This window comes from Phodopus roborovskii, unplaced genomic scaffold (genome assembly GCF_943737965.1).
Source record: "Phodopus roborovskii unplaced genomic scaffold, PHOROB, whole genome shotgun sequence".
NCBI lineage: Eukaryota > Metazoa > Chordata > Mammalia > Rodentia > Cricetidae > Phodopus > Phodopus roborovskii.
Genome location: NW_026126511.1, coordinates 48,261,068 through 48,287,803, shown reverse-complemented (window position 1 = coordinate 48,287,803; position 26,736 = coordinate 48,261,068). Strand labels below are relative to the sequence as shown.

At 39.1% G+C, this 26,736-nt stretch overlaps 1 protein-coding gene across 11 annotated transcripts in view; it reads right to left on the bottom strand.

The window, feature by feature from the left end:
* Hmbox1 (homeobox containing 1) overlaps positions 1-26,736 on the bottom strand; it is a 122,442-nt gene that overhangs the window by 67,341 nt on the left and 28,365 nt on the right. For all 11 annotated transcript variants that reach the window (XM_051195515.1, XM_051195516.1, XM_051195517.1 and 8 more), the window contains exons 2-3: positions 10,707-10,786; positions 2,909-3,385 (exon numbers count right to left, since the gene is read on the bottom strand). In XM_051195515.1, coding sequence (XP_051051472.1) covers positions 2,909-3,385; positions 10,707-10,729 — 500 coding nt within the window. In that variant the 5' untranslated portion in view covers positions 10,730-10,786. The remainder of the gene's footprint in view (positions 1-2,908; positions 3,386-10,706; positions 10,787-26,736) is intronic.

Genomic DNA, 26,736 nt, shown 5'->3' with positions numbered 1-26,736 from the left:
TGTTTGAAAATTTCTCTAATGTCTCAACAATAAAAATTCATTGTTTAGTAAGTGACTGATCTGAGGTAACAGATATCATGTCAGGGGAGGAGAAGGGCAAGCCCAGTAAGGCCATTCACACTTTTTTACAGAATTATATTTATTACCTTTCCTAAAGCCTTATTTAATCTATAGGCATAAATAATATCAGTAGTAAAATATACCAGCAACACAATGATAATTAAAGACATGGGATATAATTTAGGCTCAATAATCAAACTTTCTTAAGCAAATTACTAATTTTTATGAACTCAGTTTCACTGATCAAGCACCCAGCATGGCTGTTGGAACTGCAAATGTCATGTGAGCAGCCATTCAGTCAACTTCTCCCTGTGTCCTATGAAGGATTGACCTCTGCAAACTTGGAAACAGTGAGAGGGGGCACACATGAGCAAAGTTGGAGTGTGAGAAAGCTCAATTGTGGAGGATCAAGGGTACCAGAGGTCTAGAGGACCCTAGCTAACTAAATGTCAAAGGAGCTATTCTCAGCAAGAAACAGAGGAAGGGAAGAAGAAAGGGTTCTAATAACTACACAACAATTAAGAGCACACAAATGAAACACACATTATTCCTGTCAGACTGTACCCAAGTGAACGTGCACAAACAAAACAAGCTAGCACCTGAACAAATAAATGATATTTGGCTATCTTCCCTATTCAAGATAATTAAAATCTCATGAAACTTCAATGAATATAGTAACTTATTTGCCCAAATGGTTTCCCTTTTTGGAAATGAACAATGATAGATGCTAAATTCCCCACATCACCTATGGCCAAGGATGTGATTCGGTGGGAGATAAAGCCCTGGGTTCAGTCTTCAGCACTAAGAGAGTCACTAGCAACAGTTGAGTGTGGGTGCCTGGGTTAATAGTTGAAGATAAACCAACAGCCTCTTGATCTCTTGAATTTCAGAGTGATAAAAGCTTGCTAACACAGACTGGTTGAGGAATGATACTCTTCATAACATTTACTCCACAGTCCCTGCAGCCTAGGATTCCATGTGTGGCAACTCTACCCTGAAAACAAACTCAGAAGAGGCTGTGTGTTTAAGGCTGTCTTCCCAACAGAGGTGCCACAGGATGGATCTCCACACAGTGCTGTCAAGCCACAGTCATTCTGCATTTATGTCAGAAAATCTTCAGGACCAGTTAAAACTCAGTTACGATATTTATTTTTACTTTTGTCAAGTCTACAGTATGTTCATTATCAACAGTAACTAATTAATCTGCAGCCTCTGAAATTTTTAAAAAAATTTAGATTATTTTAGGTGCACAAGTGTTTATCTTGCATGTATGTATGTGTACCATGTGCATGCCTGGGGCATGCAGAGGTCAGAAGAGGGTTTTGAACCTTCCAGAATGAGAATTATGGATGGTAGGAAACTACCAAGTGGGCACAGGGCACCAAACTCAGGTTTCCTGCAAGAACAAGTGCTCTTAACCCATGAGTCCATCTCTCCAGCCCAAAGCAATCATTTTTTTTTTTTTTTAACACAACAGCCTAACTATACAGAAAACAATGCTTTTGTTGTTTCTGTTTGCAAAGACCTGTAAAATCTCCCTAATCCTAAGCACTTAGTGTAGAATGTGAAGCCTTTGAAAACCTGTGCTGCAGTTTGTCAAAGTCTACCTCATCTGTATTGTTTTTCTTTTGATGCTTTTTGGAAAGATCCATGCTCTGTAGGCCAGACAGGCCTAGAAGTTCCCATGCTAGCCTTGAACTCAGAGCAATCTTCCTGCCTTGGCCTTCCAAATGTTGAGGTTACAGACATAAGTGACCATACCCAGCTTATATTCTTAACCAGATTAAAGACATGCCTTATTTTTGATTCCTTTTCCTGGTTCCTTAAGAAATAAAATACATGTATTTCAACTTTTATTTTGAAAGATTAAAAATTTATCTTATTGAATGTGTGTGTGTGTGTGTGTGTGTGTGTGTGTGTGTGTGTGTGTGTGTGTGTGTTCGCGCATGCGTGCAGGAGTAACTATGCCATGATACTTGTGGTCAGAGGACAACTTTGGAGAGTAGGTTCTTTCCTTCCACTGTGTCCCAGGGATGGGAACTCATGTCCTCTGGCTTGGCAGCAAACATCCTTTACCCAGAACCACCTCCAAATCCTCATTTCAAAACAGAATACCCTTAAGGTTTAGGCCTAATTTATCTAGTCATCCAACATACTGAGCCCACACCATGTGCTAAAGTAAGATCCTAGTTCAGGACACAGCACAGAAAACACATGTCTGCTACCCTCAAAGAAAACCAGGTCTGCTACAAAGTCTTGATGACCTTAGTTGAAAGTAGGCTTTTGTCTTTGTGTTAAACTCGAAGCGCACATGCTTACTTGGCAACTGATGAGGTATGGAGTGCATGTGGGTGTTGCCTCTACTGCTAAAATTTGAACTTCAGACTTTTAGGGGGATGGTATCTATATTTCTTATGAAAATTACTTCTGACCCAACAGTTGCTTAAATGATTGCACTGATTGAAAGGAAAAATGAAGAGTGCATGTATTATACATCATGGTAAATTTATCTTATCACTCAGAAAAAAAATATTTACAATGAAAGATTAAGGATTGGAGTAAATGAACTTCAGTCAGTTAGAAATTGCCTGCTAAAGCCATAAATACAGAAAGCCCTTTGAGAAATCAAGAGACTAGAAAAGCCTCAACATGCAACGAAAGGGCTGATGTAGAGAAGACAAAATTTTTGATATAAAACCACAATTTCAAGTTTTAGTTTAATTTCTAAAAAAGGGAGGGAGAAACCATTGTTCTTATTGGTAAGTTTTCAAAATATGGGCTAATATTTAAACACAATCTTAAAAACATAGATGTTTTAGGGGAATTCAGAATAGACAAAGTAACTAACCTCATTAATTCCTCCACTTTATCATCTACATCTAGGTCCTCTTCTGAGGCTTCAAAGCTATATGACCTCTGACCCATGCTGTTCACATGGTAGCGAGATGGTGACATCTTTCCATTGGATGTGGACAATCGATCGTTGTTCTCCCTCCCATTTTGATTGGTAGTGCAAGGCTGTGGGGAGGTATCATAACTGTTGCTGGGTGATGGGGACATTCCGGAGTGCTGGGTCTGTGTGGAAGCTGTGGCTGTAGAGGAAGATGCTGGAACATTGTTGGTACTGTTCCCATATGAGCTTCCCCCGTAGGTGGACCTCCTTCCAAACTTATCACTATGCTCTTGATCAAGGCGGTCCAAAGTTTCTAATGCATGCAGAATTTCATGTTTGGTCATCCCAGTACGCCGAAGACGTTGGAGCAGATCTATCTGTTCTATGGTAAATCTGGGTTCATCTGTATAGTGAGACATGGTTTCCAGCAAACTGGAGGGGGAGAGGGGGAAGAAAAGGATAAAAATGAAGTGCCTTTATTGTTAACTAACAAAAACATTTCACCACAAAGAATCCCCAGCAGAAGAGGCTTGATCTCAGCACCAGCAGGACAGGGAGATGGCGCAGTCAAACGACACGTTTGTTGTGTAAGTAGGGTTACCAGGTTCAACCCCCTGCACCAATGCAAAAATTCAGAGCAGCAGCACATGACAGGAGTTCTACACTGGAGAGGTAGACAGGAGATCTTTGGGGTTTGCTGACCAGCCAGTCAAGATGATCAGTGAGCTGTGGTTTCAGTGAGAGGCCCTGTCTCAAAAAATCATGTGGAGAGCAACTGATAAAGACATCCGATGTCCACTTCTGGCCTCCACATGCATTCATACACATATTAGTAAAACACACAAACCAACAATAATAACAAAAGAAAAAGATATGAGTCCTACCAGAATTTTTTTTTTTTGTTGTGACTTGGATTGGTATAGATTCTGAGTGTGTCAGTTATAAGATAAAACTAAACTTATAATGGAATAAAGTTTACATTTTTCAGTCTTGGTAATCAACCAAATTTGGAAGCAAAATGTTAATTATGTCAAGATATCAATTCATAACCTAAAAAAGCATATAATGCATTAGGCTCAAACTACATGATAATGTCCATTTTTTTCAATTCTGAAATATATTGTTGTGTACTAGCATATTAATGGGTAATTGCTGGAAAAAATTATATTGCTTTTCCAAATAACTGACACAGAACTCTTAGGTCATTTAGTGAAAAATGTTTCTCTTGGCTGAATCTAAGTGAATACTAGTAACTAGTACAGGTGTCCTCGAACTCTGCCTGACTCTGCCTCCTGAGTGCTGGGACTAAAGGTGTTCGCCATCACTGCCCAGTTTTAGTATAAATACATAAGTGGAAGATAAGAGCAGTACACACAATACACCAAGCTCTGCTTCTACTTCTTAGCAGTCTTGAGAGCCTCTCAGTTCTGAGGCGTGCTCTCTGAATGGATTCCTCATGTGTATAGCCAAGTGGAGCTATTCCTACCTTGAAAACTGGTTCTATATGCTTCCACCTTAACAAGACACAATAGCACACCAGAAAATGTTTTCTTAGAAACTTAGTATTTTGTTTAAGATATTAGCCACATCCCAAAAATGCTCTCTCCTTGAATTACATTTTTAATAATAGCTGACTTTAAAAGAGATTTACGTATTTGTCTTTATTGTTTTGTATTGGGTGTTAGTCTACATGTACCTATAAGCACCTCATGCTCATAGTGCAGAAGCAGCCAGAAGAGGGCAATGGATGCCCTGGAACTGAATTACAAACAGCTTTGCAAGTTGTCATGTGGGGCCTGAAAACACAACCTGGGTCTTCTGCAGACACATCAAGTACTCTCAACGGCTGTGCCATCTCTCTGGCCCCTAAAATCTGACTTTTGAATCCAGGACTTCTGAAAGTGATAACCATCTCTATGTTAACTTGTATTTTCTAGTGAAAGATAAATATAGCATGGACCAGTCTTCATATAGCATAAATTCTAACAGGTCTTAATAATGAAAGCCCACAGCCATAAGAGATATCAGGGCAAATGCTGAAAGATCAGAGAGAGAAAAGAGCAAGCCACAGCCAACTCTTAACTCCTCATCTAAAGAGACCAAGTACCTGTCTCCTCCCACCTTAAACTCTTCTCTCCGCCCAACCATATCACTTCCTGTCTGTCTGTACAGACCTCCAAACTTCTATGGTTAACTAGTGGCTAGCTCCACCCTCTGATCTGAAGGCAAGCTTTATTTGTTAGAGTATAAACAAGATATCACATTCTCAAATAAACAATTGCTAAGAGAAACAGAGGTCAAGAAATTTCCTTCTCCATTAAAGAAAAATGTGCTCTAGGCCAGTCCCCTAAACCTGTTGGAGAGCTTACTATTCTTCACCCCTGTGTACTGTACACAGTATACAGTAGAAAAACCCAATTGAACAGTCACTTTAAGAAATTGGGCAAGAATTTCATATAATATAACCTCACCTAATTCTCATAGCATGTCTTCATAGTAGGAATGACTTATTTGTTTTATTTTAATGTTATGAACTGTTAAGGACACCAAGGTTAGGATACTTTTGTACCTTTTAGAAAGTCCAAGGACACCCTGGTGGCACAAAGATAACAACTTTCAGAGCCCATCTGGTCAACAGACCAAGTGCAAAACCAGCTTGTAATTTAGTGATACCTGTCACAAAATAAAACTCAAGTACTCTTTAAGAATAGTTCATATTCTTGTTTGTTTGTGTTTTGGTTTGGTTTTTTAAGACAGGGTTTCTCTGTACCTTTGGTTTGGAGCCTATCTTGGACTAACTCTGTAGACCAGGCTGGTCTTGAACTCAGAGATCCTCAGCCTCCCAAGTGCTAGGATTAAAGGTGTACACCACCACCACCTGGGTCTTTTTTTCTGTTTGTTTGTTTGTTTACTAAGCTACCTCTCTGACTCCATTTTTTTTTTTTTAAATAGTTGCCAAACCCCTGGATTTACTGGCTTCGCAAATCCCAATTTTCCCTCATAATTACATTTTTATCTTCATAGTTACTTTCCCTTGAAAATAAAAGGCCTGTTTTGGTATCTTCAGTCCTCATCCAATCAAAGTATTTCACAAACTGTTCCTCCCTTAGATGCCTAACTTTAAGAACTATTTTATCTATGTGCAGCAAAGTTAACCATATTTCTTATCCTGTTCACTCAGCACAGATCATAAGTAATGTGCTGTCCTTCAAGTCTTCCTCTATATGAGACAACACTGGCTATTAGCATAAAATTTCAGAGTAACTGAAATATTTTACACCATTTAGGACCTACTAACAATACAAAACCACTTTTATTCCAGTATCAAAAAAGGGGGGAAAGGATCCCCCTATTACTTTGACTGCCCAGAACACTTAATCTTGGGTCATCTCTTCATAGAAATCAACTTCAGGTGAACAGGCTGCCACAGGAATCGAAATTTGGCTCTCTTCAAAATGTTCTACTTAGACTATGGTAAGATGGACAATAAGTTTAACTGTGTTAAACCATAGGAAGTCTTTTGTGCAGCAGGAGTTACAGGGAGAATAAACCAGATAACAAAAACAAAAACAAACAAACAAAAAACCAAACCCCCCCCCAAAAAAAAAAAAAAAAAAAAAAAAAAAAAAGAGGACATGGGAAATCCCTGCACCTTTTGTTGTCTCTGTAATTCTAAAGGCCCGTAAGCCCTGCTCTCCTGCTCTTCTTTAGTTTCGTGGAACAAACAACTTCCCTTTACTTCATTGTGTTTAAATGGATGTATGTCTGTAATTTGCAACAAGAGCAGCCCCTGTTGCCTTGGAGGAAAAGGATACTGGCTTCTTGAGTAGGATCACACTGTGCACACGACACTGAAAATACGGTACGTTACCAAGAAAACACAAACACACAAATGATTAGAAGCCCTCACGGATATTGAGAATACTATGCCGTGCATCAATACACAGGATGGGATGTATTATGCCATTTTCCATTTGTACTTCTCATAATTTACCGAGAGTAAGCATAGCTTCATAAAATAACAGCAGAAAATTACCTATAAAGGTCATCTAGGACCATAATGCCAGCAATCCTTATAAGACAAAAGAAGATGACATGGAGGGGCTAAATTATTTTTCTCATGTACAAAGATCACTCACAGGATAAGGGGCAGTTTTGCTTTAAATTACTGATTTGAATGCAGGCTCCAGCTAACAGTAATTGAAAATAATATAACAATTTTGACACTTAAATAATATAGACAAAGATTAGAATAGAAAAGAACAAGTTAGTTCAGGACTTATGGCTCAATTCCTAAACTAATACTGTAAGACCACAGTACATCTTGAGTTATTAACCATATTTTGCAATAACACCTAAAATTTTCTAGATAAGCCACAAGGCCTGGGACATATATACCACGATAAATAACATTCCAAAGACAGAAAGCAGAAGAGTCTAGCTAAAACATTCAGAAATGATGAACTAGCACTGATATCAAAGGGCCAAAAACTACATGAACTGTAAAGCATCAACAGTTAAGTTTTTCTGGCAGACAAATTTTCTACCAGATTATTTCTGCTGTTTTATCTTGTCCTGAATGAGTAGGCAGAACCATGTTACCTTGTGTGGTCACTGTAGGAGGAATCAAACATTCCAGGCTTGCTCTGTCTCTGTATGTATGTATGTATGTATGTATGTATGTATGTATGTATGTATGTATAATCATCCATTCTTGGTTATTACTACCATTGAAGAAGTGGCTTCAAAATAAGAAAATGCCATGTAAGAGTAAGTAAGAAATAATGTTTTACAGGGAATTGAGCTATAGAGTTAAGTAATTCTATAATTCAAATTATTAGGTAAACTGACTAAAGCCTAAGGATAGTCTATGACTACAGACCCTTTAATAACAAATAGGATAAATAATAAAATAGGAAATAAATAAATCATAAAAGGATGTTGTGAAAAAATGTGATTATATTCCAATATCTCAATCTCACTTCAGTATTTTTTTAAATTAACACTGATTGAGTTCCATTTTGTGCAGTTTGGAGGAAAATCTGTTATGCAGCTTTAAAATGATTTCAAACACTCCACAAATGACAAATACATCTATAAGATACAGCAGAGCTGCTGTTCATCATCTCCTTTTACACTTGAACTTTACCTTCTTTGTGGAATGCTACATTAAACCTCCCCAGGTCCTCTAGTAAGTTGTTGACAAGAACTACTAGCCTTCAAAAACTTTGTTTGACAGACATTTTAAAGGCTTTGCAGCTTCACCTGCCAGTATCAGCAGTGCCCTCTGGCATCAAGTGCTAAAAAAGGAAGAAAAGGGGCTGGAGAGATGGCTTAGTGGTTAAGAGCACTCACTGCTCTTCCAGAGGACCTGAGTCCAATTCCCAGCAACTATATGGCAGCTAACAACTGTCTGTAACTCCAACATCTGACACTCATGTCAGACATACATATAAGCATTTTAAAATGCCAATGCAAATAAAGTAAATTTAAAAAGAAAAAAAAGCCAGAAAAACACTTGTTTTCATTTGACAATACATTCTTTAATATTTTGCTATTTTAATTGAATGAATAACTTTAAAAATAGTGACAATAATATATATACAATGCCCTGACTACTACGTTAATGTCTCAGAATATAGCATCCCACCACACTCCTGTCTATCCTGTGGCTCCCACGGTTCTACTTCCTCTCTTCAATGTCAGGGCCTTGGAAGGCTTTGGAGGGGAATGACACAGATGTTATGTTTGGGGCTAAGCCTTCAGCAATCAATCAAGGTGATCTCTGTCTGTATGTCCTTTGTGACTTCACAGACCTCTACTATGATGATCAAATGACATTATCACTCCTGCGAAGGTACAGCTGGTATCTTACTTCCCACTACACTAACTGAACAACTCAGCTTCAATAATTTAGGAACTCACTGTGCAGTGCGCTGCAACTGTACATTAAGGACAGTCCTCTGAAGTTTGTTTGTTTTACCCACTCCTCAAGAACTATAAACCTTTCCAAGTGTAGTGACACAAGAAGCTGAGGCAGGGGGATTAGGAATTCAGGTTTTTCCTTAGCCAAGTAGCAAGTCTGAATGCTGTCTGGGCTCTACAAGACCCATCTCAAAAAACCAAAAGGAACTGTGAGCCTAAGTGGAGGGGGTTTCTTTGTGTGGCAATGAACTGTGTGATTTGCGAAACTGTGTTTTGACTACCACTTTATTTTTACTATATACAAGAAAGACCTAATTAAAAGCACTCATGTTTATAGACAGAGATAAAAGTTTGGTGTCAAAGAGCCAGGTGCGGTGGTACACACCTACAATCCCAGCACTCAGGAGGATAAGGAAAAATGTTTGTGAGGTACAGAGCAAGTTCCAGGCTATTCTAGACATAGTGAGACTCCAGTCTTGAAAAACAAGGATGGGGAAGAAAAAGAAACAGAAAAAGACAAAGAAAGCAGCAGGCAGGCAAACAAGCAAACAAAAGGGTGGGTGGGGAGGGCAAAGGCCCAAAGATAAAGTGCCTTTCCTAGGGCAGAGCTGCTCAGCAGAAACTCAGGCGGGCAACAGTCCTATCATCTAGATCTCCTCCAGAGACTGCACTAAATCACAGAGTGTGCTCTGGGGGCGGGGTGGGGGTTCCAAAGGAAAACCTAAATAATAAAGAAAACCAATCTTAATGTCTACCTATTAGATTACAGAACTGTCAACCAAAACAGAAGGAATTTAAGTGAAACAGACTCCACCAAATTTTAGAAATTACTTAGGCTCAAGGCACTCTGCACTAGACGCTAAAGATGCACTTAATGAGCTAATAGGCCCTTTATCTTCTCTAATTTCTGAAATTCCCGGAATACTTTCATTCCGAGGCCTATTTTGTATGAACTGGTGGTTACAGTTCATATTCCAGCACAAAAACATTCTTGACACAACATCACCATCTCCATTTGCCTTGACTCCAAAGAACAGCTAGCAACTACATTAGCTAATAGGCAGAACTATGTTACCATCTGCGGTGGGGAAAGAGAAATGGCTATAGTGTCCTTAGGAGTTTGCATTCAAATCAAGCATTAAGAGAACACAATTTTCTGTATTCTGCTTTTCCTAAGAATGCAACTGGAGCTCTCACTAACTCTTAACCACCTATCTTACCAGCTTCTAAGCTTTAAACAGTTAAAAATAAGGAATATGGGGCTGGAGAGGAGGCTCAGCAGCTAAAAGCACTTCCTGTTCTTATAAAGACCTGAGCTAGGTCCCTAGCACTCACGTGGTACAGCTAACAACCACCCAGAACTCCAGTTCTGGAGGCCTCTGGCCTCCTTGGATACTTGCACTCATGCATACCAAGATGTGCACATAATTAAAGTAAATGACTTTTAAGGAAATAATAAATACAAAAAAAACTTTTGTTTAAATTAAAAAAAGGGTTAAAATACAATGTTGAAAGTAAAAATGGTAAAAAAAAAAAAAAAAATACACCACTTGAATAATTTCCTAAAAATGTCTTTGATCTTGGGCTGGCAAGGTAGGTCAGAGGGTAAAAGTGCATTTGATCCCACATGGAAGGAGGGTACCACCTTCCATCACCCTGTCCTAACCATGCACAAGCCAAAGGAACTGAACACCACCCCCACACATAAAGAAATAAAAGCCTTTTAGATGAATTCTTTGAATTTAAAAGCATTTGTTATCAAATCTGAGTCACAGTCCTGACAGTCTCACATTACTAAATTGACCAATAGAGTTGAGAAGATACTTACACCACTGGAAAGGAACTGAGCATACTTTACATGAGGCGGATCAGTGGCCTTTCCAGAGACGGCCAGCCGTATTTACCATTCTGTAGAATAAAGACAGAAAATTGAGAAGCAGTTATGTAACTCAGCATTGAATAAAAAGTTTCAGTATGAGACTTTAGGATATTAAGAGTTAATATTAACTAATCTTTTTTCCCAAAATTATTTTGTAATTTTGAAATGAAATACCAAATTGGAGCAACACTTAAAAAAGGAAGAAAACACAGAACACAGAAAATGATATTAATAGGTTTCCACATGATTGGGGGGCGCAATAAAAAGAAATCACCAAATTTAACTTGCTACCAGGAACCACCCACAAAAGTGGATCTAAACTGTAATGAGGTGCACACACTGCAATGGTATTCAACAAAACCTTGACTGGAGAGTAAGCCTTGACCCTCATCCAGGCCAGGCCAGCAGTCTCCACTGACCTTGCCCCACCCCCACCCCAGCTTTCAGCTTTTCCACAATACCAGGCACTTAAGAAGACTCTTATAACAAAGCAAGCTTCAGCATAGCTTAGCTACACAGGTGGGTTCTGGGATATACTACTAAGTCTAATGCTTATCCTGCTGCTAGGTGGACTCAGTTTCTCTGAGTCTCAACTATCTCAAAAAGGGGGGGTAACATATCTGCTTCAGAGAGCTACTCAAGAATGTTTTTAGTTTTTAAGTAGGGCTGTTGAAGCACTTCACAAACTAGCACTGGTAGTCGCTATTACTATCAACCTTTCAACCAATTTTTCTGACTCAGATGATTAACTCAGTCAAATGAGTGACAGAGTAAGGCTGGCACATCAGTATTCTAACTTGTACTGTTCTGTTAGCTACCGAGACACTTCCACCTTCTTCAATTCCAACCACACACACAAACCACACACATACACACCACAAAATAGAATAGGCAGGTTGTGGTGGCAAAAGTCAGTAGGGTATGTTGGAAGCTAAGGCAGGAGTATGATGAGTCAGAAACTAGCCGAGGCTATACCTTAGGCCAGCAAAATGGTCAACTGGTGAAGACATTTGCTATGTCAGCTTGGTGAGCTGAGTTCAATGCTCCTAACCCACATAAAAGTAAAAGAGAACCAACACCATGACCTTCAGGAATGCACTGTGACAGATACATGAGACTTCCACCCTCCCTTCACTATGCACAGTAATCAATAAACAAATAATAAAAACAAAACCAAACAAACAAACCAAAAAAAAACAAAAAAAAAAAAAAAACACCAAAGCCAGAATGATGATGATACAGGCCACTAATCTTAGCACTTTTAGCACTTTGGAAATAGAGACAGAGGATCAACTCAAATTCAAGGCCAGCCTGGTTTACCCAGTGAGTTTGGCCAGGTCAGTAAAGAGCTGCAGAGTCCCGTCTCAATAAAACAGAGAATGAAGCTGGAGAGGCACCTAAAAGCTTGCCACACAAGCATGAAGAACAGCATGATTCCCAATACAACAAAAAACTAATAAGTTGATTAAAAGCAAAACAACAAAAACAATTTATCACAAAAAAAAAAAAAAATCATTAGTTAAAACAGGCCAGGTACAGAGGTGCTTTGGAGAACTGGAGATGGAGGATCTCTGGGGCCTGCTGGCCTGCCAGACTAGCTAAGCAGTAAGCTTCAGTTCAGTAAGAGACCTTGTCTTTACAAAATAAGGGGGACAGCAAATGAGGAAGACACTTGATATTCGCCTCTGGCCTCCAAACCTGCCCATATACAAACAAACATACAGACACAGAAATGAAGGGAAAAAATTATGGAAATTTGCAAACATGTTGCAAACACAGACAGAACCTGGAACTAACTTATTTAATGTACCCAACACACAGCTTGGGCAATTATCAAGTCCTACCCTGGGCTTAAGGTTGTTTCCATAAAGAGTCTGAGCCTCATCACTGTCATGAACAATTCTCAACAACTTTCAATATCTGCTTTCCAAATCCAGAATAGATTAACCACAAAAACTTTAAAGTAGTTGTGTATAAAAAGATTTAATCACAGAATTAAAAACAAAGGCCAATTACCTGAAGAAAGAAAATAGAACTACTTATTTACGGATACACAGAACAAAGCTGATCCTCAAAATTGTTATTGTTTATGATCTGTGTTTAAAAAGGAAGAGGACTATGACATACATGTACTTCCAGGGTTATTTAGGCAGGGCTGAGGCTGGGGCTCCAACATGCTAGAGCCCAATCCATCACTGCACATACCCAAACTGAAGTAATTTTTTGTCATAAAGACAAAACAATTAAAAGTTTATGCTTTAGGACATTAATCAGAGGTGTTTCACTCATGTCAAACATTTTTCCTTTGAAGAGTTCCAGATAAACACTGCCTTCTATATTTAGCATCTATCTGAGAGGCAGATGGTAAATGTGGGGTGGAGAATGGTTGGTGACATGTGAGAAGACAGATTCACACATAGAGAAATTTAAAAAACATCATGGTTAGAGTATTAGGGATTGGGGGTTGGGGATTCAGTTCAGTGGGAATGCTTGCTTAGTAAGTGCAAGGTCTTGGGTTTGGTCCTCAGCTCAAAAGGGTTAAAAAAGAAGAAGAGGAAGAGGAAGAAGAGAAGATTAGGGATATCCAGAGTGGCTCATGTAATCCATCCTAGCACCTGGGAAGACCAGCCTGGGTCAAAGTGAGTTCAAGACTAGCTGGAGACCCTGTGTGCCCTCCTACTACCACCATCACCAAAATGATATAAAATACTAATTCTCATTTCTCAAATAATTCCTCTAGGTAGTTTCAGACTATAAATTTAATGACTATTTTCTCAGCCAGATTCACTGGGCAAAGGCTTTATGTGAACCAATTTATTGAAGTTCACATCACCTGAGGAACATTAAGACACTAACTGTCCAAGGTCAATCAGCTTTTCTTACAGAATTACAGGCTTCATCTTCAAACTGTAGGGTTAATGATGCCATGATTATTTCTGTATTGTTTCTCTGGAGCAAATATTTCACTGTGATAGGTGCTGTGAGATGCACTGGGCATGTTCAGCATTACAGAGACGTGTCACTTACCATGGAGATTTTTATTCTGGAAGAATTATTACACACACTACCTGTAAAAATCTCATAACCTTGCAGATACCCCCTACTGCTTCTACATTTCCAGTGCTAAGAAAACTTCATGCAGAGTTTTACTGATAAAGATCTTGCTTTTCTAGATTCCAAGGTTATGTCTTGTCACTTCAACTCACCTGGCTTGACAGATACATACTAAATTTCTGCCGCCCCCACCCCCAACACACATACAACTGTTAAAATATCGACATGACATTTGCAGCTTCCAGGGTAGATATTCTCATGGCCTTCTATTTATCCTTGCAGGACCTACTTTTAGTATGGTGGTAGGACTTCTCTAAGGAGCAAGGCTCCCTGGACCCATCACAAGGCTTCCATACAGCAAAGAGGGCATCGTCGGAGGCCATGAGAGAGGAACAGCAAACAGCTTTGGAACTCATGGAATATGACCTGACTGTCAGCATAACCACTGGGTGAGCTTTGGACAGGCAGAGCCCCAAGGTCTATATGATATGAGGATCTCACACTGTTATTGAACATAGCTCTGCTTATTGCCCTCAAAGTCACCATGTCCCTCATGAATTGTATAAAACTCTCAGGAGGTTTCTAGTCCCTCACTGGGCAGTGTTATCAGTACTCAAAATAATAGAGATTGACTTTTTCCAAGCATTGCTGCTGAAGATTAATGATTCAACCACCACCCTCAGAAAGAATTTAGACATGTAGATTGTTAGTTAGGTTAAGATGTTTGTGCTGATGGCTTTGATGTAGAAAATCTTGGGGCACAATTTAAAGTTAAGAAAGACACACTTTTAATATTTGAGCGAGGGACTCGTTAAGGTCAAGGAACAAGAACAAAGGTAACCCAGTTATTAATAGCTGATGTGCCTTTCTTGTTAAAGATGGGTTGGCGATCAAGGGCAATGATTAATTCCTTCTACCCATTTCTGCCCCCAGCTTCCTGATATAAAAAATAAAAAAAAAAAAAAAAAAACTTTTGATGTAAAGTTGAAATGACCAATTGTTTTTTATATATAAAAGGTTAGATTTGTGATTCTTTTAAGATTTTTTTTAAAAAGACTGTCTTTTGAGATAAATAATAATTTTAAAAAACAAAAAATAAAGTAATTGACCCTGTCTTTGTAACCACAAAATACAGCCTGCCAGCAAAAGAACTGGCTGAGAAAAATACCTTGTTTGCTTATACTCTGTCACTCTATACCAACTTGCTTAAACATGAATGTATATGGGTCTTAGTGAATAATTTATCACCTGTACTATGTAAAATGATTAATCATGTAAGGGAAATGAGAAACATGCTATTTTTATATTTGTATTCATTGTAATCATTCACTTGAAGAAAAATAGACTATATCCACATTGTAATTTTTATATTGTTTGAAAATTTTTGCTGGGGTATATAAACTGTAGGGGAAAAATAAGAAAGGAAGAAGGAAAGATACAGAAGGAGAAAGGCTGGGAAGAAGAATGGAAACATTTGGGTAGAAGAACAGAGAACAGTGCAGAAAAGCAACAGAAAGAAAAATAAAATGAAGAACTAAGCTTTGACCCTCAGAAAAGGCACTTGTATGTATATGCAGTTGTATGTAGAAGAAAAACATCAGGAAAGAGGTAAGGGAAAAAATAAGAGAGATCTGACATGCTGGAGAAGGGGGGTGTGTGTGTGTGTGTGTGTGTGTGTGTGTGTGTGTGTGTGTGATAAGAGAGATCTGACATGCTGGAGAAGGGGTGTGTGTGTGTGTGTGTGTGTGTGTGTGTGATAAGAGAGATCTGACATGCTGGAGAAGGGGTGTGTGTGTGTGTGTGTGTGTGTGTGTGTGTGTGTGTGTGTGTTCCTTTTTACCGGCCCCAGAGAATTAAGTTCTGCTCCCTCAGAGGAAAAAAGTCAATCGTGTGACTAGCTGCTGACTCTGCACCTCCTCTTCAGTTCCTGACCTGCTGAGAGCTGGTTATAGTTAGCAGCATCATTGAACTGGATCCCCTGGTCCTAGAAAAACACATTAGATGCTCTGCCTGCCATGAGTTTTTTAGTCTTTTTCAGATAATGTACAGTCACTGAGCAAACACTCAGGGTACAATTATACTTTTTCTCAGCTTTCTTCTCTAAACTCTGTTTTTATTTTAAAAGGAAAAACAGTCACATATTTGCTTTTTTTCCTAATCACATACCAAGTACTTATAACTATCTATTCTTTGTGTCACTGCTACCTAGTAGTTACACCTGTTCTCAAAGTAGTATTTGGAACATAAAAGGCACATATTTTACTAACAGAAAGAAGAAAGTACAATACCTACATCTATATGGCTCCTGGGAAGGAGTCCCTAGGTTACTGTAACTCATTACTAGATGATCCTCAGGTGTATCAATACACACAATCCAAAGAGTCCCAGAACTGTCACACACCAGACACAGTCTCTATCACAGTCTAATACTGTAGAGATTATTGGTCTTAATTTCCTTTAAAATGAGTACTTTATAATTTCCATGTTATTAACAGCATCTATCTGGTAACTCAACTATGCTGTGAATTCAATTACCTCTAGTCAGAATTGAGCCTGCATCTCTTCCCTGTACATATAGACCTAATATACTGACTGAAATCATCAGCAACTTCACAACATCATCAGCATAGAGGTCACTTCCTGTTCTGAAAAACTTGTAGCTGTACACTCTGCTTTGACTTCAGGTACACTTAAGTTCAAAGTCCATGAATGGATATTGTTTATAATACACTACATTGGATTCTCTTTTATGAAGGTTTCAGGCTATTCCAATGCCATAGGCTTGTTACTGTTAAGCTACACATGACCCCATTCCATTCTTACTGAATTACTGTAAAAGTCAATGACAGCATGTAGAATAATCTCTTCATGTCAGGCTGTAACAGTTGTGCATCCGAAACACATGAACAACTTCTACAGGAGAAAATCCCAGTTAACCTAGGATCTGTTGAGCTCAAAGCTGAGGTAGGAGGGAGCCCAATTTTGTTTTTACCCCCTGAAGCAGGGTTTCTCTGTATAGCTTTAGAGCCTACCCTGGCACTCCATAGATCAGGCTGGCCTCCAACAGAGATCCGCCTGTCTCTGCCTTCCAAGTGCTGTGCTGGGATTAGAGGCATATGTCACCACTGCCTGGTGGGAGTCCAAGATTTTTAAATAGCCCCCTTACTAGGAAACTACTGGCTTAAAGGACAATGAAAACTATACAATAACCCAATATCATGTATCTTGTGTGAAATATAATGTTGCTTGGGTACAAAGGAAAACTGAGCATAGTATTATCAAAAATATCTCATGAGCCCGAAGCTGCAGCTCAGTCATAGTGTGTTTGCCTAGCATGCTAAATGCACTGGGTTCAAATGAAGACTAAAATGCTAATACATAGGTAGGTAAGCAGGTATGTATATGCTGTAATATCAATAATTCCAACACAAATATTTAACAAAATAGTTACTCATCATTTAAGGTAAATTTGATAGCACCTAAGACATATACATTCAAAAGAAATTCATATCAGATATTGGACCAGATGCTTTAAATGTTTCCAAACTAGTCTCTAACCTCTACTTCTAATCTCACATATTAAATATTTGCTGTAGCCAATCAGCTCCCCTAGCTCTTCTGAAATATAACACCTCCCTGCCAACCAGAGTGAACTCTTGTAAGACAGCCAATGCCCGTTCATTACAGTATTCTTCTATTGTGCTATTACAGTATGTAACATGTCACTGTCTTCCCTACTAGAGTGGGAGCTTTAACAGTAAGGTCTGTCTCCCATCAGCTGTTGCAGTCTCATTCTCTTAATTAACAGTGTGCTGACTTCGCAAACAATAACATTTGTTTGATGCACAAATTAAAGAAAATGCTTCTTTTCTTTCTTTTGGGGGACTGAGGAGGGAGCTGGGTTCGAGACAGGGTTTCTCTGGCCTTGGCTGTCCTGGACTAACTCTGTAGACCAGGCTGGCCTCCAATTCACAGAGATTCACCTGCTGGGATAAAAGGAACAGGCCACCACCATTCAACAAAATTAACCTATTTTCAAGCCTCAGTCACATAAGATAGTCTTAAATTTCTAATTTGGAAAGCACAGAGTCTTTAATACTAAAATTTAAAATATGTAACTGTTTTTCAGACAATAAGTATATATAAATTACACATTACAGAAATAATCAAGGTTTTTTTTTTTCTTGTAATGTGAACAGTGTGTGTTCCCAGGGCAACAATTTATAATCTACATCTACACTACATTTAGAAGCAAACTGTGTTAAGATCAGAGGCCCCTAGGGTAGTTAGAACACTGAACTAGAATTTAGAAACAAAACAGCTTCATGCTGTTTAACCAGTAACAGTCCCTGGAGTTCCCTACGGTAGGAAAACCAAAAAAACATGAGCAGAGCCCCTTTTACTGTGATCAGTAACTTTTATAAGTCACCCATCTTTTAAAAGAGACTCATGTCTGACCTAAAACAGTCTTTTCCTGTTTAGTATACATCTGGAAAATTCCAATAGTACAACATAATAGTTTATTGAGGGAATTAATCCATTATCTAATGCTCATTCACTCAGGCAGAATAAAGCCACAAACAATTACCAGAGCAAAACTTGTCACCCTGGACAACTGGAAGATCCAAATGTCCTCTTCATTTTGCACTTCCCTCAGCCCAGCAGTTCCCTAATGCTTAATCACAGAATAATTACAAAATTAAAGAAAGTGAATTCATTGAGCTACAACAGAGTAAATCACATCATCTTAGGTTAACTGATGCTAATGAGCAGACCATATTTTCCAATCACCTCAGTTTATAAATGAAAACAAAAAATTGTGATTTAGTAAATACAGACCTTTCCTAAATGAGCCACAGCATCTGTTGGGCACAGATAGAAACAAGTCTGAAACACTTCAGCAGAACTCAGGTGCCATTGACTAGAATGTTACCATCAGGAGTTAAGACTCCAGTCTCCAAGACTCAATGAATGACAAAGTCTACATTTGATCATTACTAGCAAACACTGCTGACCTAGTCACTCATCTAACCAATCCTTTGATTTTTCTTTTTTACTTCTGACTCTCAGTGCCCACTTTCACCTAGTTGCTTGCTTTCAGTCAGCTTTAAAATTCACTAAGTCTAGGCCAGTGAGATGGCTCAGCACATAAGAGGCAGATTGTACAGCCCAAAATCTGAGAACTGACTCTGGAAAAGTTGTCTCTGACCTCCACACATGAAGTGTGTGGCACACCAGTGCCTGCACTCAACCTTGACCCCCTCCACCCACAAATAATAAATGAACGAGTCCTCCCTAATTCTGGGTTCTTGAGTATGGTAGGTAGCTCATGCTTGTAATTCTAGCACTCAAAAGGCTGACATAAGAGGATAGCAAGTTTGGCCAGCCTGGGCTACACAGGCAGACCCCACCCCTACAGGGGACTTGAAATCACTCATTCTAGATTGTATATCATGTGGCTCTCACTAGCTTCACTGTAGATAGTACCTGACATGAAAGTTAAAACAATTGCCTACATTACTTTTCAGACTTATAGGTCATTTCTGCTAAAATCAATGACACTTCAATTGAGCCTGTATGAGTTGGTATGCACTCATGTATGCATCATGCATACACGCATGTGTGTGAGATGTGACCTTCTGATTTCAGGAGGCAGAAAATTCCATATGTCCCTTGGAGAGAATTGGTGACTGATTACTTCATCTCCCTTCATCTTCCTCCACATCCTAACTCTCCTCATCTTTACAGACAAACAGCCCCATCTCCAGTGAGGCAGATTTGAGACTCAGGCTTCCCACCTCCATGCTTGGCTACCTAGGAACATATGTGGAGGTCAGAGGATCCATCTACCACATGGGTCTTAGAGAATATACTCAACAAAACTTGATGATAGGAAATTTTACTCAGAGTCATCTGGTCTACAGAGATTTTTTTTTTGGGGGGGGGGACGACAAAACTTGGTTCTGTGACATGTATACTGTGTGGTGGACAAAAATGGTCTGGTCATTAACACTAGGAGCTAGAAACCTAGTTCCCAGGTTAGAGTTTACAATGATCTACACAACAGATAGAAGAAAAAAAATACAGATATCCAGAAACATAAGGACTTTAAAGCCATTGGTGGCGCACGTCTTTAATCCCAGCACTCAGGAGGCAGAGATAGGCGGAGATCTGTGAGTTCAAGGCCAGCCTGGTCTCCAGAGCAAGTTCCAGGACAAGCTCCAAAGCAATACAAAGAAACAAACAAACAAACAAACAAACAAACAAAAAAAAAAAAAAAAAAAAAAGAAAAAGAAGATTAGACACTAGCCATTAAGCAACAATTTCTGTTAATTGCTTATGTTTTCTGAAATACTATACTCAGAATAACTACAATAGGCTAACATTTGGCATTCCTTTTACCTACAAGTATATGTTTTATGCCTCAAGTCCTGCAGGTCTTGTATCCATCTTTCATGAATTCAACAAACACTGAGCACCTAAAAACAGGCAAAACCTTGGGAAGCATGGTTATGGTAAAATACAAGCTCTGCTCACATAGAGCTTATATTCCTGTAGTGAAAGACAGAAAAGGGTCAATACAGACTCTAGATCATAGTAAACAAAAGAGAAAAAGAAAGCTGAGAAGGAGAGGAGGGCCTGAGAGTTGTAGGACAGTTTTGAACACAATGCTCAGAAAGCCTCACTGAGGAAGTTACATCTAAATGAATACTTGAATGAAGGCAGGAAGCAACCATGCAGATAAGGGATAGAGGGCATTTCAAGATCTTGAGTCCAGAACCAGCCTATCAGGTTCAGGGTTGACAAACAATAGGATGTACGTGAACATGGGGTAAAGTATTAGAACACAGATTAAGCAGGAGGCCCTCCCAGCAGTGTTAAGATCAAAGGGTGCCTATAATTTCTATTTACAAGTACAAAATACTTCCTTAGCTAATCACCTGAATGGGTATCCAGCAGGAAACCTAGTATGGATTGCTAAGGGCAGAGTTTCTAACACTAACAGGTTAGTAGAGAACTTCCTTTTGAATATGCCCAGCACTTAAGACAGCATCATGGGCTACCCTTGAACTAGCTTTAAAGCAGTGCTATTAATTTACTAGGTGAGTACCGAAGGCGGAGGACCAAGGAATCCAGCTCTCCACGCACCTGTAATTGTAGTATTCAGAAAAGGAGACAAGGAAGGGAAAAGTGTTGCAAAAAGATAACAACTTGAAATAAAGAGATCACAATAACTGCAGGTCAAAATTAGCGGTGTTCTAGAGAGTTGCCCTAAGCTTTATCCCATTGAAAGGCAAGCACCCCACAAAGTGCTGACTCTACATCCTACAGAGTTAGTGTACAGTTTCCAAGTATATGCATCTGAGATGGGGAGTATAGTAGTTACTTTTCTATTATTGTGAAGGGACTCCATGGCCAAGACAACTTATAAAAGAAAGCATTTAATTCCAGGCTCAACACTGCAGAGGGTAGAAAAGTCCATGACCATCATGGTGAGAAGCTTGGCTGTGAACAGGCATGCATGACACTGGAGTAGTAGCTGAGAGCATACATGTTGAGACAACAATGGGCAAGCAGAGAGAAAAGGTAACTGCGTTGGTGGTCATGGGCTTTGGAAACTTCAAAGTGACATACTCCTCTAACAAAGCCAAGCCTCCTCATCCTTCCCTAACAGTTCCACTCACTAGAGACCAAACATTCAAATATATTAGTCTATGGACCACTCCCATTCAACTACCAAAGGGGGCACTCAGCTTTTTTAAATACCCATTTTTAAAACAGAGTTCAGAGGTCAGTATCTCTACTTTCTATGTTCCTTCATGACTTTCTAGTCCCAGGAGTATATATTCTACCTCAGAATGTTAAGAATTTATCTTGTCTTTGTCTGCTATAGTTTTCATAGATTCCATACCCCTTAATTATTTCCTTCAGTTATCTAGTGAGAAGCTCAAGGATCCTTGAATTTTATAAGAATTATAAGTTAACACCATACAAATACAGTCTTTTTCTTTACTAGCTCTCAAAAAAAAATCTTTGTGCTATGAATTATAGATAGAAATTCTTTAGAGATTTATTTTTTATTGTTTTTATTTATGTGTATGGGTGTGCCTGTGTGTAAGTCCCTGAAAAGCCAGAAGAGGGCTTCAGATTCCCTAGACCTGGAGTTGAAGGAGGTTGAAAACCACCTAATGTGGGTGCCAAGAACCAAAGTGTGGTCCTCTTGACTGAGTAGCTAAGTGCTCCTAACCACTAAGCCATCCCTCTAAGCCTACAAGATTCTTTCATCTTTGGAATAATTTCCAGATTCAGATCAATTTTAAATTCTTTTACATTATTTCTAACAAGCACAATAAATATGCTAACTTTGTACCCCCTGATCTGTTACTTATTTGTGTTCATCTACAAAAAAAAAAAAAAAAAAAAAAAAAAAGTGAAAATACCTATTTTATACAATGTTTAAGAATATCTACTAGGCCTGCACAGCACTGGACCTGACAACAGCCAATTATGGATCAGGAAGGAGCTCACAGGACCCTATCCATCCCAGCTAAACTACGGTATACTATCTTATTCTGGAGGAGGAGCAGTCACTATTTTCAGTTGTGGACCCAAAGGTGAGCTCACAAGGCTCCATTGGATGGTCCTACCCTTTGGACATATAACCACCCTGGTAAAAGTCAGTGTTCATAAAACAAAAGGACATGAGTGTGGGACAGGAACTTGTATGGAGAAGGGGCAGATAAGAGAATGAAGAGATGTAGAATCATCACAGAAGAGATTTTAAATCAACAAAAGAGAAAAACAAGTATTTCCCAAGAGGCAGACATGTGGCTCACAAGGGTACCTCAGAGCCCAGGAGCTGAGGGAGGAGGATACTATGAATTCTAGATGACCTGGAGCTACAGAATATCTAAAATAAAATAAAAAGAGTATCTCCTGTGGATTTTGGATGATGATGTTACACAACTTTAAACATAGGTGAATTTACCTTATGTAGATAATAAATTATATCTTATTAAATGTACTTCAAAAACTGAAATAGAATACCCTCTGTGAAGGATGCATTCTTAACCTGTTTGTACTCATGAACTGGTGGTAGATTCACAAATACTGCTTCTAAGGGAATAATGGCAGGTCCTTATTTTAAACTGAAATTCTCAGCTGGGAAAGGTTATACTTCATATGGTGAACTGCACAACCACTCATGTGCTAAACCAAGTGTTGCCAATTACCTTCCAGTGCAGGTTCTTCCAATGCCACTGTTGCACTTACGACCTTTTCTCTTGTATTGGTGTAACTAACTACTCTCTCAACTTTGTCTTCTTTTTTCTTGTATATAATTACAACATCCACAAAACACAAATCTAAGGACCAAAATAGGGCCAAGGACATTCTGCGCCACAAAAGCTGGCTCCCTTCAAACTAAATTTTGACGAATATTTTTGAATGTGCACATGTGAGTACAGATGCAAATAGAGGCATCTTCCTTAATCACTCTCAACCTTATTATCTTTGAGGCAGTCTCTCACTAAATCTGGATCTCACTAATTTGGACTGACCGGCTAGCCACCAAGCCCAGGGGTTCTCTGTCTCTACCTTCCCATGGCTGCAATTACGTGTGCACCACCATTCCAGAATTTTCATGTTCGTGCTGTGCTGGGAATCTAACCCACATCTTCAGGCTTGTGTGGCAAGTACCTTACCAACTAAGTCACCCCCTGAGCTCCTAAATTCTCAATAAGTTTGTTCTTTGACGGTAGAGTTAGTAATCCTGTGGATGCACACTGCTTATCCTACACACTATCTACAATTTTGATACTGTACATAAATACCAGTGCCTTTGTTTTTAACAGAAATAAGATCTTCTGCACCTGTCACCACACTCTGTTAATTTCTCATGTAATCCATGTGCACAGGACAGTCACCACAGGCAGGTAACAGCTCCCCTCAAAGTCTCCAGATACCAAGTACCTGCCACTGTTGACCACTGAGCTTAACTAACACTGTGATTTGTCTCATGAAAGAAAATTAATGCTTTAAACTGCCTTGTCTTAAAAAACAAACAAATAACAACAACAACAAAAAAAAAAAAAAAACAGTGCAATGGTTTACAGCATGCCAAGCATATTGGTTTCTCATGTGAGTTACTTTAGTTAAAAACACTCTGAAGGCAGCACTTCAAGAAGGCATTTTCATGAGAGCAGGAGATAGAACTGCCATGAGAAAGGAGCCCTCCCTGTACCAGAGGAAGGAAGACATGCTTATCAGGCGTCCAGGATGGAAGAAATTTACACAAACAAACACTGTTCAACTAACCTTATCTGCTTAGCCACTCTTCCAAGATTAACCGCCGGACTGAAAGCTCTTTATTTTACTACTAAGCCAGCTTTTGGTCCTAACTGCTTCTTTAGGCCCTCATTCTTGGGAGGGTTCCCATGGGTGGGAAAATGCCAAATAACATCTGTGTGCTTTTCTCTCAATAATGTTAGTTTAGTTCTAAAGTTTGAAGAGGACGGAGGAAATATTTGTCTCCCCTACACTGTGAGAAAAAGCCATCTCCTTTTTTCTCTTATCCCTGATTTATTTTCTATTGCCTAGGCACTGCTGGAACAGTCACCAAACAAAATCCAATGGTGTCAAAGCTACTTCACCAAAAAGACAAGTACAGAGTACATACCAGGGGCTAGGAATACACAATGGCAACAACAAATAACCCCTTCAGAGTTATTATGAAAAAAAGGTGGTCAAAATGATAATGCCCATAACAGTCCACCTCGAAATTCAGCTCTAGAGATTAGTCCATGAACACAGTCACACAGGGCAAGGTGACTTCAGTTAAATTATTCCGTGCAGCACTATGTTATAGGAATAAAAGATCAGAAATAATCTAATTGGTACCATAAAGTAACTAGAGGAATAAGTCTTGAGAAAACCATATAACCATAAAAATTAAAAAAATTCCTACATACCATCATGAAATAGATTTCAACTGAAAAGAACAAGAAAGGACAATGTTTTTGTCAGTTGTGAAGGAAGAAGAGGAAAGAAAAACTGTCCATATGTGGCCTTATTTCTATAAACACATCAAATAATTCTAGAAGGATTTAGAAGAAACCAGTAATCCTAATTTTCTTAGGGAGGAGGCGTAAGGAATGAAAATAGTAAGGGGACTTCAATAATCTACCTTTTTGTACCTTCTGATTTTTCTAATTGGAAATGAATAAATACCCTTTAAAGGAGTTTTTTTCCTCCTAAAGTACATGTCCCAAGTCATTCCGTGTATAAGTAAGAATTTCCCATTGGAGGCAGCAGATGTAACTCAAGAGATAAGAGTGCATGCCTAGGATTCACCAGGTCCTAGGTTCAAGCCTCAGTACTTCCAGGAAAACAAAATTCAGAAGGAGTGTAATAGTAACAACCCCCTCCACATCTACAGCATTTTGTCTTGGAGTTCACAGCACTGATTCAACAGGAACCTAGGGGTGGAGTGAGGGGCAGGAAACAAGACAATGAAAGAAATGACATCCTTTGCCATCTGGCTCTTTGTAAGCTCTGAAGAAGTGAAAGGGTAGATCCAAAAGATAGAGGCTCTTTTCAAGACATGGGCAGACTGAAACTGAGCAGGAAGAGGGGCTCTCTAACTCCAGCCAGGGCTTCTGATGCTGAAGGCATCATACATTCCTGGAACAGCATGGCTGTCCTTCACAGGGGACTCAAGTGCAGTGACCATGGTGAGGTACCACACAGAAGCAGACTAAAGAAGGCCTCAAGAAAAAAATTCACTTCATGGACTGCTGTGGTAGCACAAACCTTTATTTCCAGCCCTCAAGAGGCAGAGGTAGGTTTGAAGCCAGCCTGGTCAACAGAGTGCGTTCCAGGACAGCTTGGGCTACACACAGAAACCCTGTCTCGGAAAAAAAACAAACTCGTCACTCCTGTACTTAAATTCATGTGATATTCCACTCAGAGTCCCCCAAATCCTTACCGGGCTCCAAAAGCTTAGTTTTTGCACAAGCAGGGAGAAGCTGTTACATTCCACCTCTCAGGGGAAGCACAGACACACTTTCACTGCAAATCTCTCAGTATCTGATGTGAGGAGTAAAGAAACAGAAAGCAACACTCCAGTAAGAAAGACAAAAGGAATTCAGGATATTTTAAAACATGGCCTACTGCCCACCACATGGGAGGGCTGAGGACGAGCAAAGAGGTTGCCTGAGGTTCAAACCTACTCTGCAAAGTGCAACCTTTCACCTGTTTTAAAATGCAGCTGAAATTAAAATTAAACATAATTAAAATTTAATATACGTCAAAGCAATGACGTATATTTTGAATTACGTGCCAGTGTTTACCTTGCATCCTAAACTGTTCACATTGGAAAGAACGAAGATTAAAAGAATGAGAAAGGAGAGCTGGGGAGCAAACAGGAACACAAGCATATCCTAATAAGATATTAGCAGAAGATTACAGATAATAAAATATAGTTGATTTCTTTCTTAAAAGTTAAAGATATCTTGTCCTCTTCCAAAAATATAACCAAGTTTTTATCTTAATTCAATTTAGTTTTCATTTTTCAATTTTATCCAGAGTTAAAGTAATATATACAATCCATTTATGCCCCACAGCACAAAAATAATAGGTTTAAAAACACAGATGAGCAATGTTCGGGAGATGGAGTTTGCAGTAAAACCGTAACACTTTCTAGTCCATAAAAAAGAAAAGAACCCAAAGGCCACCCTTAGGTAATTTGGATTCATATGTGAAGACGAACAATACTGTCTTACACAATGGCAGGAAGAAGAGTTTCTAAGATTAGAAGCAAGTCACTTCAGAGGCTCTGGAGACAAAACTCCATGTTGATATAAAACTGTGGCTTGACAGAAGTGAAAGCAGCACAACTCATTTATTATACCCCCCTTTTTTCTAC